This window comes from Tamandua tetradactyla, chromosome 6 (assembly GCF_023851605.1).
Source record: "Tamandua tetradactyla isolate mTamTet1 chromosome 6, mTamTet1.pri, whole genome shotgun sequence".
Taxonomy (NCBI): Eukaryota; Metazoa; Chordata; class Mammalia; order Pilosa; family Myrmecophagidae; genus Tamandua; species Tamandua tetradactyla.
Genome location: NC_135332.1, coordinates 74,887,570 through 74,900,700, shown reverse-complemented (window position 1 = coordinate 74,900,700; position 13,131 = coordinate 74,887,570). Strand labels below are relative to the sequence as shown.

Below are 13,131 nucleotides of genomic sequence, written 5' to 3'. Positions count from 1 at the left end.
TTAAGCAAAGAGGTGAACGACTTGTACACAGACAACTCCAAAACATGCTGAAAGAAATTAAAGAAGTCAATGAAGTGGAAAGATAGCCATGCTCGTGGATTGGAAGACCTACTATTGTTAAGACTGTCAATACTGCCTAAAGTGATCTACAAATTCAATGTAATCCCTACCTGATTTCAAAACTCACACGAACCTCCAGTAATTAAAACAAATACTCCAAGACTTCTCTTATATGCTATACTTAGACTAAGGAAGAAAGCAGGAGAGTGGTTTCCAGGGTTGGGAGAGGGGCATATGAGGAGTTATTACTAAATGAGTATGTGTTTTGGTTTTTTTTTTTTTAATTTTTTTTATTAATCAAAAAAAAGAAAAGAAATTAACACAACATTTAGAAATCATTCCATTCTACAAATGCACTCAGTAATTCTTAGTATCATCACATAGATGTATGATCATCATTTCTTAGTACATTTGCATCGATTTAGGAAAAGAACTAGCAAAACAGCAGAAAAAGATATAGAATGTTAATATAGAGAAGAGAATTAAAATAATAATACTAATAATATATACATATATATAAAGGAAAAAGAAAAAAAACAAAAACAAAAGATACAAACACACAAACAAACAAACAAAAAAACATATTTCAGGTGCAGCTTCATTCAGTGTTCCAACATAGTTACATTACACTTAGGTATTATTGTGCTGTCCATTTTTGAGTTTTTGTATCTAGTCCTGTTGCACAGTCTGTATCCCTTCAGCTCCAATTACCCATTATCTTACCCTGTTTCTAACTCCTACTGGTCTCTGTTACCAATGATATAGTCCAAGCTGATTCTCGAATGTCGGTTCACATCAGTGGGACCTTACAGTATTTGTCCTTTAGTTTTGGGCTAGACTCACTCAGCATAATGTTCTCTAGGTCCATCCATGTTATTACATGCTTCATAAGTTTAGTCTGTCTTAAAGCTGCATAATATTCCATCGTAGGTATACGCCACAGTTTGTTTAGCCACTCGTCTGTTGATGGACATTTTGGCTGTTTCCATCTCTTTGCAATTGTAGATAATGCTGCTATAAACACTGGTGTGCAAATGTCCGTCTGTGTCTTTGCCCTTAAGTCCTTTGAGTAGATACCTAGCAGTGGTATTGCTGGGTCGTAATCCATTCTGCCATTCTATGTCTTTTGATTGGGAAATTCAGTCCATTAACTTTTAGTATTATTACTGTTTGGATAATATTTTCCTCTACCATTTTGGCTTTTGTATTATATATATCATATCTGATTTTCCTTCTTTCTACACTTTACTCCATACCTCTCTCTTCTGTCTTTTCGTATCTGACTCTAGTGCTCCCTTTAGTATTTCTTGCAGAGCTGGTCTCTTGGTCACAAATTCTCTCAGTGACTTTTTGTCTATAAATGTTTTAATTTCTCCTTCATTTTTGAAGGACAATTTTGCTGGATATAGGAGTCTTGGTTGGCAGTTTTTCTCTTTTAGTAATTTAAATATATCATCCCACTGTCTTCTAGCTTCCATGGTTTCTGCTGAGAAATCTACACATAGTCTTATTGGGTTTCCCTTGTATGTGACAGATTGTTTTTCTCTTGCTGCTTTCAAGATCCTCTCTTTCTCTTTGACCTCTGACATTCTAACTAGTAAGTGTCTTGGAGAACGCCTATTTCGGTCTATTCTCTTTGGGGTGCGCTGCACTTCTTGGATCTGCAAATTTAGGTCTTTCATAAGAGTTGGGAAATTTTCAGTGATAATTTCTTCCATTAGTTTTTCTCCTCCTTTTCCCTTCTCTTCTCCTTCTGGGACACCCACAACACGTATATTTGTGCGCTTCATATTGTCATTCAGTTCCCTGATCCCCTGCTCAAGTTTTTCCATTCTTTTCCCTATAGTTTCTGTTTCTTTTTGGAATTCAGATGTTCCATCCTCCAGTTCACTAATTGTAGCTTCTGTCTCTTTAGATCTACCATTGTAGGTATCCATTGTTTTTTCCATTTTTTCTTCTTTGTCCTTCACTCCCATAAGTTCTGTGATTTGTTTTTTCAGATTTTCTATTTCTTCTTTTTGTTCAGCCCATGTCTTCTTCATGTCCTCCCTCAATTTATTGATTTGGTTTTTGAAGAGTTTTTCCATTTCTGTTCGTATATTCAGCATTAGTTGTCTCAGCTCCTGTATCTCATTTGAACTATTGGTTTGTTCCTTTGACTGGGCCATATCTTCAATTTTCCGAGCGTCATCCATTATTTTCTGCTGGTGTCTGGGCATTTGATCAGATTTCCCTGGGTGTGGGACCCAGCTGGTTGAAAGCTTTTTCTGTGAAATCTCTGGGCTCTGTTTTTCTTTTCCTGCCCAGTAGGTGGTGCTCGTGGCGCTCGTCTGTCTGCACGGCAGTCGGCCCGGGAAACCGCGCGTGGAGGCGGGGGTCGCTGGCCGCCGTGGCTTGGGAGAGTGCCGGTCCTAATTGCCCAGCTGGCCCGAAACGCCAAGCGTGACGGGCGGGCCCCGCTATCCAACGTTCCCAGTCAGACCGGGGAGCCACGTGCGTGGAGGGGACCCCAGTCGCCAGCTGCCCCGGCCGGGAAAACGCGCGCCCCTCGGGTATCTCACCGCAGCAGATTCTCCCTGCCCGTTCAGCCGTTCCAGAATGGGGTACGCTGTCTTTTTGGTCTCTGTCGTGACTCCGGGAGCTGTTTTGTATTGTTTCTATTTCTTTAGTTGCTTTTCTGGAGGAGGAACTAAGACCCGCGCGTCTTACTAAGCCGCCATCTTCTCAATGTCTCCTGTGTTTTGGTTTTGGATGGTGAAAACTGACCGGAAATAAATAGTGGGGAAAGAGGACCAGACCTGGGACATAACAAACAACATTGTTTGCTGAAAACGCTTTAAAAAAAAAAAAAAGAGGGTAAAGAGGTGAAGGAAAACTTTAGGAACATGGAGGAAGAATGCAGGAGAATATAAATAGATAAAAATCATAAAAAGGAATAAACAGAGACAAAGACCACTGTGCCAGTTTGAAAGTATTATACGCCCCAGAATAGCCATGTTTTAATCCCATTCAATCTTTGGGAGGCAGCTATTTCTTCTAATCCTAATTCAATACCACAGGTTGGAAGCTTTTGATTAGATTATCTCCACAGGGATGTGACGCGCCCAACTGTAGGTGTGATCTTTAGACTACACAGAGATGTGACTCCACCCATTTCGGGTGGGTCTTTATCAATTTATTGGAAACCTTTAAAAGAAGAAACACTTTGGAGAGAGCCAGAAATGAGAGAAGCCTCAGAGCTGACAGAAACTTCAGAGGAAAGCTGACAGGCAGAAAATAGAGACACAGATGTTTGGAGATGCTCAGAGCTCAGCAGACGCTGTCATGAGACAGATGTTAAGCAAGCCAGAATCTGGACAGGGCCAAGGGAAGCCATGAGATGAAAGTCAGCCCTAAAGAAGCAAAGTGAGGACCCCGCACAGGAACAGACGCTGAAAGCAATGGAGCCCAGGAGCAAGGGATCAACAGATGCCAGCTACATGATTTCCCAGATGACAGAGCTGTTCCAAACCCATTGGCCTTCCTTAAATTAAGGTATCTTTCTCCAGATGCCTTAGTTTGGACAATTTTATAAACTTACAACTGTAAACTTGTAACTTATTAAATTTCCCTTTTTTAAAGCCATTCTAGTTCTGGTATTTCACATTCTGGCAGATTCCAAACTAATACAACCACAGTAACAGAAATTAAAAATTCCCCAGATAGGTTCAATGGTTGACTAGAGCTGGCAGAAGAAAGAATCAGAGAACTTGAAGATAATCCAATGGAAGCCATTAAGTCCAAGGAGCAGAAGGAAGGAATAATTAAGAAAAGTGAACCAGTATGAAGAACCTTTGGGGCAAAATCAAGCACTGTGGGAGTCCCCAGTGGAGAAGAGAGAAAATGGCAGAGAGAATATTCAAAGAAATAATGTCTGAAGACTTCATAAAGTTAATAAGACACAAGAATATACAGGCATACCTTGTTTTCCTGTTTCGCTTTATTGCACTTGGCAGACATTGCTCTTTTTCTTTGTTTCTTTTTAACAAATTGATGTTTGTGGAACCCTACACTGAACAAGTCTATGGGCACCATTTCCCCAACAGCAATGTGCTCACTTCATGTCTCTGTATCAAATATTTGTAGCCCTCACAATATTTCAAACTTTTTCATTATTATTAAATCTTTTGCAATGATCTGGGGCTCAGTTATCTTTGATGTTACTGTTGTAGTTGTCTTGTTAATCGATGAATGCTGCGTGTGTTCTGACTGCTCTATCTACCAGCTGTTCCCCGCCAGGACTGAGATCCTAGGGGAAATTCCAAACTCTCCTTGTAAATTCTGAGGTATTAAGCACACTGGACTATATGGGTTCTCAGATCCAATCTAGCTCATGACCGGCTTTAATGGTAGAAAAACAGGGAGGCCCAGAAGGTTGACAGCAGGTACAAAGGCTTATTCCACTCTGCTGTGTATAGAATGGGTATAGTTATGAAATTCCTGCTTTGCGATGGCCAAAGGAAAGCTCTTCTGAGGGAGACAAATTTGCATATTTTTAGGGAAAAACCCACCGAAAACAAATGGATTCATGGTGTCCCTGGAATAAACATTACTTGGGAAATAAATGAAACAAACTGAGTTGCCATGGAGAACAAGTTGAGAAAGTGGAAGAGGAGATCAGTGAACTGTCAGCTCTTCTTCTTCTATCAGGTGCTCATCTTTTCTCTGCCACTGCTCCTTCTGCTCCCTTTGCCTCCCTTTTCCTGCCTTGACCTCAATCTGGGTCCCGGGGATGATTTCCTTGTAAAGGGGAGAACTGCCAGCCTTGTGCGAATATTGTGATACAGGATACCTGAATCCTGATTCCACTTCTGAGTCTCCTCCCGAACCAAACATGAAAAACAGAGCTGGGGAAGGAGAAAGGATTAAGGGGAAAGAACAAGGAGTTACTGGGAATTTGGATAAGGGACTGCCATGGAATGAATGTGTCATATTAACAGGTGACCTGTACACAGGGTATGAAAATGAACAGCAGTATGGCATGAACCAGCTTAGTTTCAACTCACCCTCCTTTAGAGAACCTGTTAAGAGTCACATTCCTCTGGAGCCTCTTGGAAGGCAAGGAAGTCTGCACACAGTCTTCCCAGCTTATGTGATCGCCTCCTTAAGAGTTCCTTTCCTGGGCTTTGGAAAGACCTGAAGTCTGCTGAGGGGTGGTCAACAGCCCCAGGGTTGGGGTGCAGGATATGTACCAGCTACAGTGGGGAGTGCTGCCTCGGGCTGCCTCTGCTCCACTAAATGCAGCAGGGAGGCCACATAACAAGAAGGTTGTGGTATAACCGCTTGTTAGGAGGGCCATGGCCTTGGGAAACTAAGTCCCCCTTCCCAACTCAGAAACACAATGAAAAGGACTGCTGCCACAAAGTAGCCCTCAGAAGGGGGCTGAATGCCAACTGTTTTACATTTGTGAGTCACTGAGGCATTTTCTAAATTTCTAAGGATGGATCCTAGAAATTTCCCATCCCTAGAAATTACTTTAGAACAGACCTTTTATCCTTTTCACTTTTATGGCAGCCTTGTTGCTGGAATCCAAGCAAAAGTAGAGGAAAATATAGTTAACTAGGAAGGACAGACGTTTTCTCAGTTAATGGTGCCAGCAACCCCAAAACCCAAAATGACAAAAAGAAACTTGAGACTACATTATTTGCTGAATGACTGTTAAAGAGTTATCTCAAGAGGGAACAAGCCCTTATCTGGAGCCACCAACAAATGAAAGAGGAGAGAGGAGCGCCTAAGGTAAGCCAATCTGTCACCTTGGAAGTAGCTCCAATTCTAGAAGTAGGGATGCCAGAAGAAACAGGGCACATAAAGAAAGGACACTCGCCTTTTAACACTCCATCACCAGGAGAAAGGAACACTTGACAAGGAAGTCAACCTGTTCATAGATTTGTATAAGACCTGAGAAAAATACATGCATTTGTGATTCCTCTGCCAACTGCAGTACCCTATCTGCCACCTTAACCTCTACATGAGCATCTGCTGAAAACTTTCTGGTAAAGGCCTATGTTCAACTTTCTTCTCTCCTCCTCCTTTAATGGAAGAATCAGGTTCATCCTTGTGTTCGCCTACAGAGGTATTCAGTATTTATGGCAAAGGATCCTGCAGCAGTTCAGAGGTTTGCTCACTATATCCTCCAGGCACCTGCAACAGGCATCTTTCCCACTGATGGCTCCATTCGCTGATGTTGCACAAACCTTACATGCTTGCAAATAAGATACTTAGGTGCACTGAAAGTTTCTGCTTTCTAAAGACATAAACCCTCTTTAGATAAAAGTTGTAGCACTGTCAAACTGGAGCCAAGTATTTGGAACACTGACAAGGGCCAGCTTCCCCCCTGAAGTCAGCCTACTTCATACATGGAATGACCACAACAAAAAGACTGCCAAACTGGGGCTGGTAGGTCTTGCAGGCACAGGTCCGGTCCTGAATGGTTAAGGGCTGCACCAAGACAGGACATGGCACACCTCCAGAACCTTTACTGTGGTTCAAGAAGATGAAGGAGATGACTAAGCCCTGACAGCAACAACAAAGCTGCCCTCAACTCTGACGCTGAGTAACAGTGTGGGCTGCAAGGCATGCTCTCTCCATTGCTGGACCCTGGCGACAGGTCTAGTGCCTCCTTTTCTGTCTAATTGGGTCCTGCTGCTCTGGGAGTGCCAGGATGGTTATGGGCACTGATCATACTTATAGGTGCCTTGGGCCATTGCTATGTCTCACAAGCCTGACACTGCCCTGGGCAAGGGTGACCTGACTGCCCTGCATCCCCAGGGGTCAGCCTCAGCCCCAATCTGCCCTTCTCTTTCCACCCTCTCAGGACCAAGTAGGAACTGCCTGAGTGTCTCCTGACTGCTCGGGTGAGAGGCACATGGTAAATCTCAGGTTCTTACGAAGCAGTCTATCTGCAAGAGGTCCCTCATCCTGGCATCCTGGCACTACCCACCCAAAAACAATGGCCCCTGGACTGGGCAGGGGCAGGGATGCAGGAACCCTCCGCCAACAGCAAGGTCTTCCGACCAGATCCTATTGCTATAGCCCAGGCTGGCAAGATGTGAAGAGAGCCCAGACCTATGAGCACGGCAAAGAGGGTCTTTAGGACAACAGTGAAACATGGCCCAGCGCCTTTCCCTCAGGGCCTTGAGGAAGACCTGGTCAGGGTGGAGGTGCCTGACTCCATCCTCTGCAAAGATGGAGCCCTGAGGGAGCAAAGCTTCCCAGAAAATGCTCACTGAGTTCCTGTGACCACAGAGCTCCCCATCCAGGGCAAGGAAAACCTGATTCCCAACCAGAAATACAATGGGTTTTCTGAGAGAGCAGAGTGCTTGGCTCCAGAGGTTGCTCGGAAGGAGTGGCCAGTGAGGGAGGGTGCCTGGACCTGTAGGGAGACTGGGCAGGAAGCAGCAATCTTTTAGCAATTTAATGCTGTGACAGGGTGCGCCAGGGGGAGTTGGGACCAACCTGCTCTTTCCCCACATCCTCAGCTACAGCGTGAAAAGGAGAAGGCACACACTTCTGGATGCAGATCCTGGATGGCTGACTAGACGCTCCAGAACGGGAAAAGTAAAGACTGACTTAACCCCAAGGCCACAGCCCACCCTCCAAGGTCCCAGCTGGAGAGCCCCTGGGACAACACCCCTGGGACGAGAAATGACCCCCACTCGACTGACCATACTACGTGAGCTCTCAAAGACTCTCAAAACCTCTGTGCTAGGCTGAGTAGCAGAAAAAGAGGTCACATGCACGCATGTGTCAAGTAGACGGGCTAATACTGAAACAGCACGTAAAAATAAAACAAATCCACAGTGACTATCTGGGCCACAGAGAATGAAGGAAATAACATCAGGGAAAAATAAGGTCGTTATTTAGAAACCCTAACCTCACACGCAGAAGTAAGAAACAGTCTATAATGTCAGCCCTTTAAATTTAGTAAGCATACATACAACAACTGAGGAAAAGAAGTGTTTCTCAACTTTAAAATGCAATATTATCAGCCACATCAAAAAAGGGCAGAATTTGAACAGTTCTATAGTTGGTAAAGAGGTTGAATCACTAGTCAAAACCCTCCAGCAAAGAAGTGTTCAGAACTGGATGGCTTCACTGATTAATTCTACTAAACATTTAAAGAACTAACACCAATCCTTTTCAGACTCCTTCTTTTAAAAAACTGAAGTGGAGAGACTGTCTAAACTCTGGGCTGGTTCTAGCCACACCCCATGTACCTACAAAAAGGCACGAGCATTTTCGTTACCTCAAGTTCTACTAGAAACTCTAACTCTTTTCAGCTGGCTTTGGGTGGCAATCTGAGAGAGTTTCCCCCGGACCACCTCCTGGGTGTCCTACTGCACCACCAGGAGAGGGATGACAGCACAGAAACGCAGACACCTCCTCAGAGGAATACAAGACTATGCAACCCTGGTTCTTTGCTCTCTTACACCAGTGCCCACAGTCACATAGCTGGGGGCCACTGGCTTCCTCTCACCGTTGTTCGCCTGACCCTGGGCAGCAGTGGTGACTGGCACGACATGAGTCCCATTCTGGGTGACGGCTTTGATGGGGAGCTGGTGCTGGCCCCGAGGTGTCGGCTGGACGATGGGGACGGCCTGTGCTGTCTGAATCACCCGGCCAGTGGCTCCCAATGTGGTGCGGCTAATCGCAGGGATGGGCTCTACTTTCACTGAAATTTAAAAAAAAGAGGAAAGAATTAACACCCACTAACATCACTGGAATGCCGAGAAACATCAGGCCAGTTTAAAATAAAACAGGAGAATCTGATGGAGATGAGACCTGCTCTAAAATGATGTTAAAACTAAATTACAAAGTGGAAATGGACCAGGGAACCAGGTCTCAAGGCCTCCAAGGGTGTAGCAAGGTGAGCAGAGTGGCCTCTGCCATGGCTCACCTTTGACTTCCCGGTGGTCACCATTCTCTTGCGGCTCTGCCTCAGGAGGGGGCACCACAGCCGCATGGGCGACCACGGCTTGGCCGGCCACAGTGTATGTGTTTGCGGGGGCCAGCCCGGCCCCGCTGGAGGCCGAGACTGCCGGCACCTGATGCACCACATGGACCGTCTGCACAATGGGCTGCTGGGCGGGCGAGGCTGCCACGGTGTAGGCGACAGGCTTCAGGGTCTGGGGCAGCTGTCGCTGCACGGTTATCAGGACCGGTTGACTAGAGAGGGGTGAGCCTGTGGAAGGAGAAAAAGGCAGTCACAAGTACGCAAGTCCTTTGCTCCTAAAAACAAGGCCTCCCCATACCAAGCACAGACAACACGTCAGATGTAATTTGAAAAGACAGGAAACAGTCCCATTTTACCTTACAATGCAAAGTGACTATTGGGGAGAGGAGTATACCATCTTAAAAGTGGTATTTAATTTCTGAATCATCTAAAAATGGGCTTTTAAATTCTCAACACCTCTCACAGTTCCTCCCTCATGAAAGGGCCAGTGTGGACAGACAGGATACACAGGGAGCCACCGCCGAGGAATGGACTGGGGCGCACTCACCTGGGGGTGAAGCCTTTGTTTTATAGAAACACCTACAAAGAGGCTGCCCTGGCCTCTGCTCTTTCTTGTTTGTGCTTAAAATAAACTGGAAGACACCCTGCTGCTGGCACTCCAAGTGGGCAGGTGGGCACCCAGCCTGCCACATGAGGCTGCTGTCCACCAGGCCACAGTGATGGTGGCTCCAGCCCTCAGAAATGCACACTGCACCAACCAGCGGGGACCGGGAACATTAGTTGGGATATATCTCTACACTGCATGTTCCACAAAAGACTCCCAGGGCAAACACTTATTTCACTAGAATTTTTATCCTGCATCACAACTTGGTAAGAAAACTGCAAAGTGCTTATCTATTCACTTAAATGGATTTATTTTTTTGCTTCCAACCAGTGTCTCGTTTGCGTAACTTGCTATTTTATGTTTTTTTTCACGGATTTTTTGAAAATAATAAAGCAAATGAGAAACAGGTTAATTTTAAATTATTCCATGTATTTACAAACACTGACATTTAAGACAATGTTCACTGACTTTTTAAAAACGCAAAGTGTTACTAATTTTTCAGGTCTATAAAATAACATGCAGGTACTGTGCAGAAAATATTAGGCACAAGGCATCTAGGTATCACTTTTGTTCAATGACTTTTCAGGAAGCCTAGCTATTTCTTCTCTTTTGATGGCAGAGTCCATGGGAGCTGCTTTGACACCCCCCGCCCTGCCCCCCACCATGCACAGCCGCCTCGCAGCACCTCACCTGGGGCACTCTGGGCAAACCGTGCCTCTTGGAGGACGGCGAGTTTGGGCTGTGGGGCACCAGGCTCAGGTTCCAGGGGGGCTGGTGAACCTTCCCGTGAGAGGCTCTCGGGGGTCTGTGTGCCACTGGAGTGGGCAGACAGCACTCCAGCATGATTGGGAGAGGCTGGGGCACTTCTGCATTATTAAAAAAGAAGACAAGAAAGCAGCAGCTAGTGGGTTTTTAACAGGGAAAGCACTTATAAAGCTGCCTGCTTGTTTTCCTAAGTGTACTTCGCAAAAGGGGGTGTTCATCTGTCTTTACCAACTGACTACAAGATTGCAGTAAGTCTAATTTCTCTTAGAATTCCTGGAAAATGAGACAGCAATTCAGCAACACTTGCCAATGCCAGGGAGTTGGGGGCATCACTGTTCTGTGCCCAGGCATCCCAAACAGGCTACAAGATGGGACTGGCCACTCTCCCCAAGCAGCTGACATCCACTGTCAGAGAGCAGGCAGGAGACAGCTGTGAGCAGGCAAGCTGGGGCTTCAGACTTACAGGATGGTCATTTCTTTGTTTAAAAACCAAGTATTTATACTGAAGCTAAAAATCTATAATTCTAAAATCAGGCAAATTAACAATATAAATAAATCTTAAGTTTAGAGGGCTAAAGGGTAGCTTTAAAGAGCTTTCATGTACTCAAGAAAAGGAAGTAACAGCATTCTTTAACATGGTAATGTCATTCTGCTGTCTCAAGTAGGAGGATTTTGATTATATTAACGATTTACAATGAGTTCAATGAAGCAACAATCACTACACATGACTGGGAATTTAAGGAAAATTTAACATGCAGTCTGAATTGTTTCAGACCACCAGAAACAAAAATACATACGTAGCATCTAAAAATTCTGTTTCAAATGCCCACCCCAACACTGAATTATAATACATTCAGTAGTTCCTTCATTTTCAAAAGGGAAATTTACCAATACATTGAAGGTGAATTACTGACCAGTGTGATCCTTTCGTCCATCTTTTTCTCCTTACCGAGAAGAGAGTGGTCCCAGAGGGGTTCTAAAGCAGGGCACGCCCCTAGGCCGTCTCTTCCTAAAAGCCTGCTCTATTAATTTGCTTTCAGAGGCAGGGTCTATCCTCCAGAAGGAGCCTTTGCCTGGTTCTTCTTGGGAACGTGGAACTTTGATGAAATAACGATTCAGAGAGAGATTATGGCGGATTGAATTCTATGAAACATAAAACAATACACAGAATTCATATCTTTGCTCAGAAATAAAAACCTGCAAAGCAGAATCTAGGGTGCCAAGCCCCCACGGAATGCAGAGAATGACATCAGAGGAGCAGCTCCACTCTGGGAGGAGCCAGTATGCCCGAGCTTCTCGGCAGGCATTCTGCAGAGTGGGGACGGTGCACTCAGGGACGTGTACCCAGCACGGCAACTCCAAGGACAGGGGTGGGGGTCCTGAAGGCTGGGAAGGCCACTGGAAACGCTAGGGATTAACAGGCCATGGAAAGACACAGCTTCCACCTCCAGAAAAGTCCATTTCTATCTCCCTTGAGTAGAGGAAGCCAAGGACCACACTGTCATTATCTGTACTACTGCAGGCAGAGTAGAGGAGGCCTTTACCCAAACCTCTCCTCACTGGGGACAGAGCTGGTGGAAACCAGTCCTTTCAAATACTTTTGTGAGCACAGAGAGTTAACTCATAGGATCTCTCATGGCCATTTAAAGTAAATAATCTGGTATAAAGTATTTGGCAAACCCACAAAGGAGAAAAATAGAAAAAATTGAGAGCTATTATTGATATCACCTCCCAGTAATACAATGCTTTGCTCCATGCTTTGCAAAGTATTTCCATACATGCTTTTTTTTACTGGATCCCCTCAATTTTTTCATGAGGTCTGCAGAGAAAACTACCTCTTAAATCCTAGAGTGCTATTCTTTCTAATACAGAAACTCATCTAATGCTGCATAGATGGACTGAGGAAAGTACCTAGTATAACCTCAACAAGTGGGCAGCACCCTCACACAGAGGGCTAAGTAAAACCAGCTGGTTACCTGGCCATGGGTCCCAGCACGTGGGAACAGCTTTGACATTCTGACTTATAAGGCCAAAGCTGGATGGCAGGCATGCATTCACAACAACATTCTGTGTTCACATGAAGATTTAAACTTTAAATTAAATTAGAGTAGATTTAATTTATTAAATTAAAAATGAATTACTATATTAAATAATTATAATTTTAGATTAAAATAAAATTAGATTTGATACAGTAACTCGAAAGTAAAATTCTTAGGCAATCAAAAGTCATTTCTAAGTCTTCTGACTGACCTTTTAATAAAATTGTTAGCCATGCCTAAAATTCTGAATGACAAAAGCAGTTGAAAAGTCAGAACACCCATCGAGAGTTATGTTTCCACCAATCTAAGGGACCAGGCAAATACTGGACTAGCCAAAGGCCTCTGAGAAATAGCTCAACTCCTGTGCGCTCTGGTTACTTCATCAGCATCATGAGAGGCCAGGGTCTGTAATCTGTGAAACTGTTTCTAAACAGGTACATTGGATAATATTTAAAATAACCTAATAAACACAGATGCCTGCTAGGATGTTTTATCACAGGATTTAGCTGATAACCAACCCATCAAGTCCGCCAGAAATCGAGCGCATCTGTGAAAGACAGAGGGACCTCACCATCTGTTCTCACACCCGCGAGGATGGGGCACAGGGCAGATTCTATGACAGTAGCTTCAGAAACGGGAACCTGGACAATGGTGTCACAGAACACTGTGAG

General features: G+C 44.5%; 1 protein-coding gene across 1 annotated transcript in view; it reads right to left on the bottom strand.

The window, feature by feature from the left end:
• Positions 1-13,131, bottom strand: part of FOXK2 (forkhead box K2) — an 81,966-nt gene that overhangs the window by 10,965 nt on the left and 57,870 nt on the right. Inside the window, exons 5-8 of the mRNA XM_077166303.1 lie at positions 11,371-11,564; positions 10,347-10,522; positions 8,996-9,280; positions 8,576-8,770 (exon numbers count right to left, since the gene is read on the bottom strand). Coding sequence (XP_077022418.1) covers positions 8,576-8,770; positions 8,996-9,280; positions 10,347-10,522; positions 11,371-11,564 — 850 coding nt within the window. The remainder of the gene's footprint in view (positions 1-8,575; positions 8,771-8,995; positions 9,281-10,346; positions 10,523-11,370; positions 11,565-13,131) is intronic.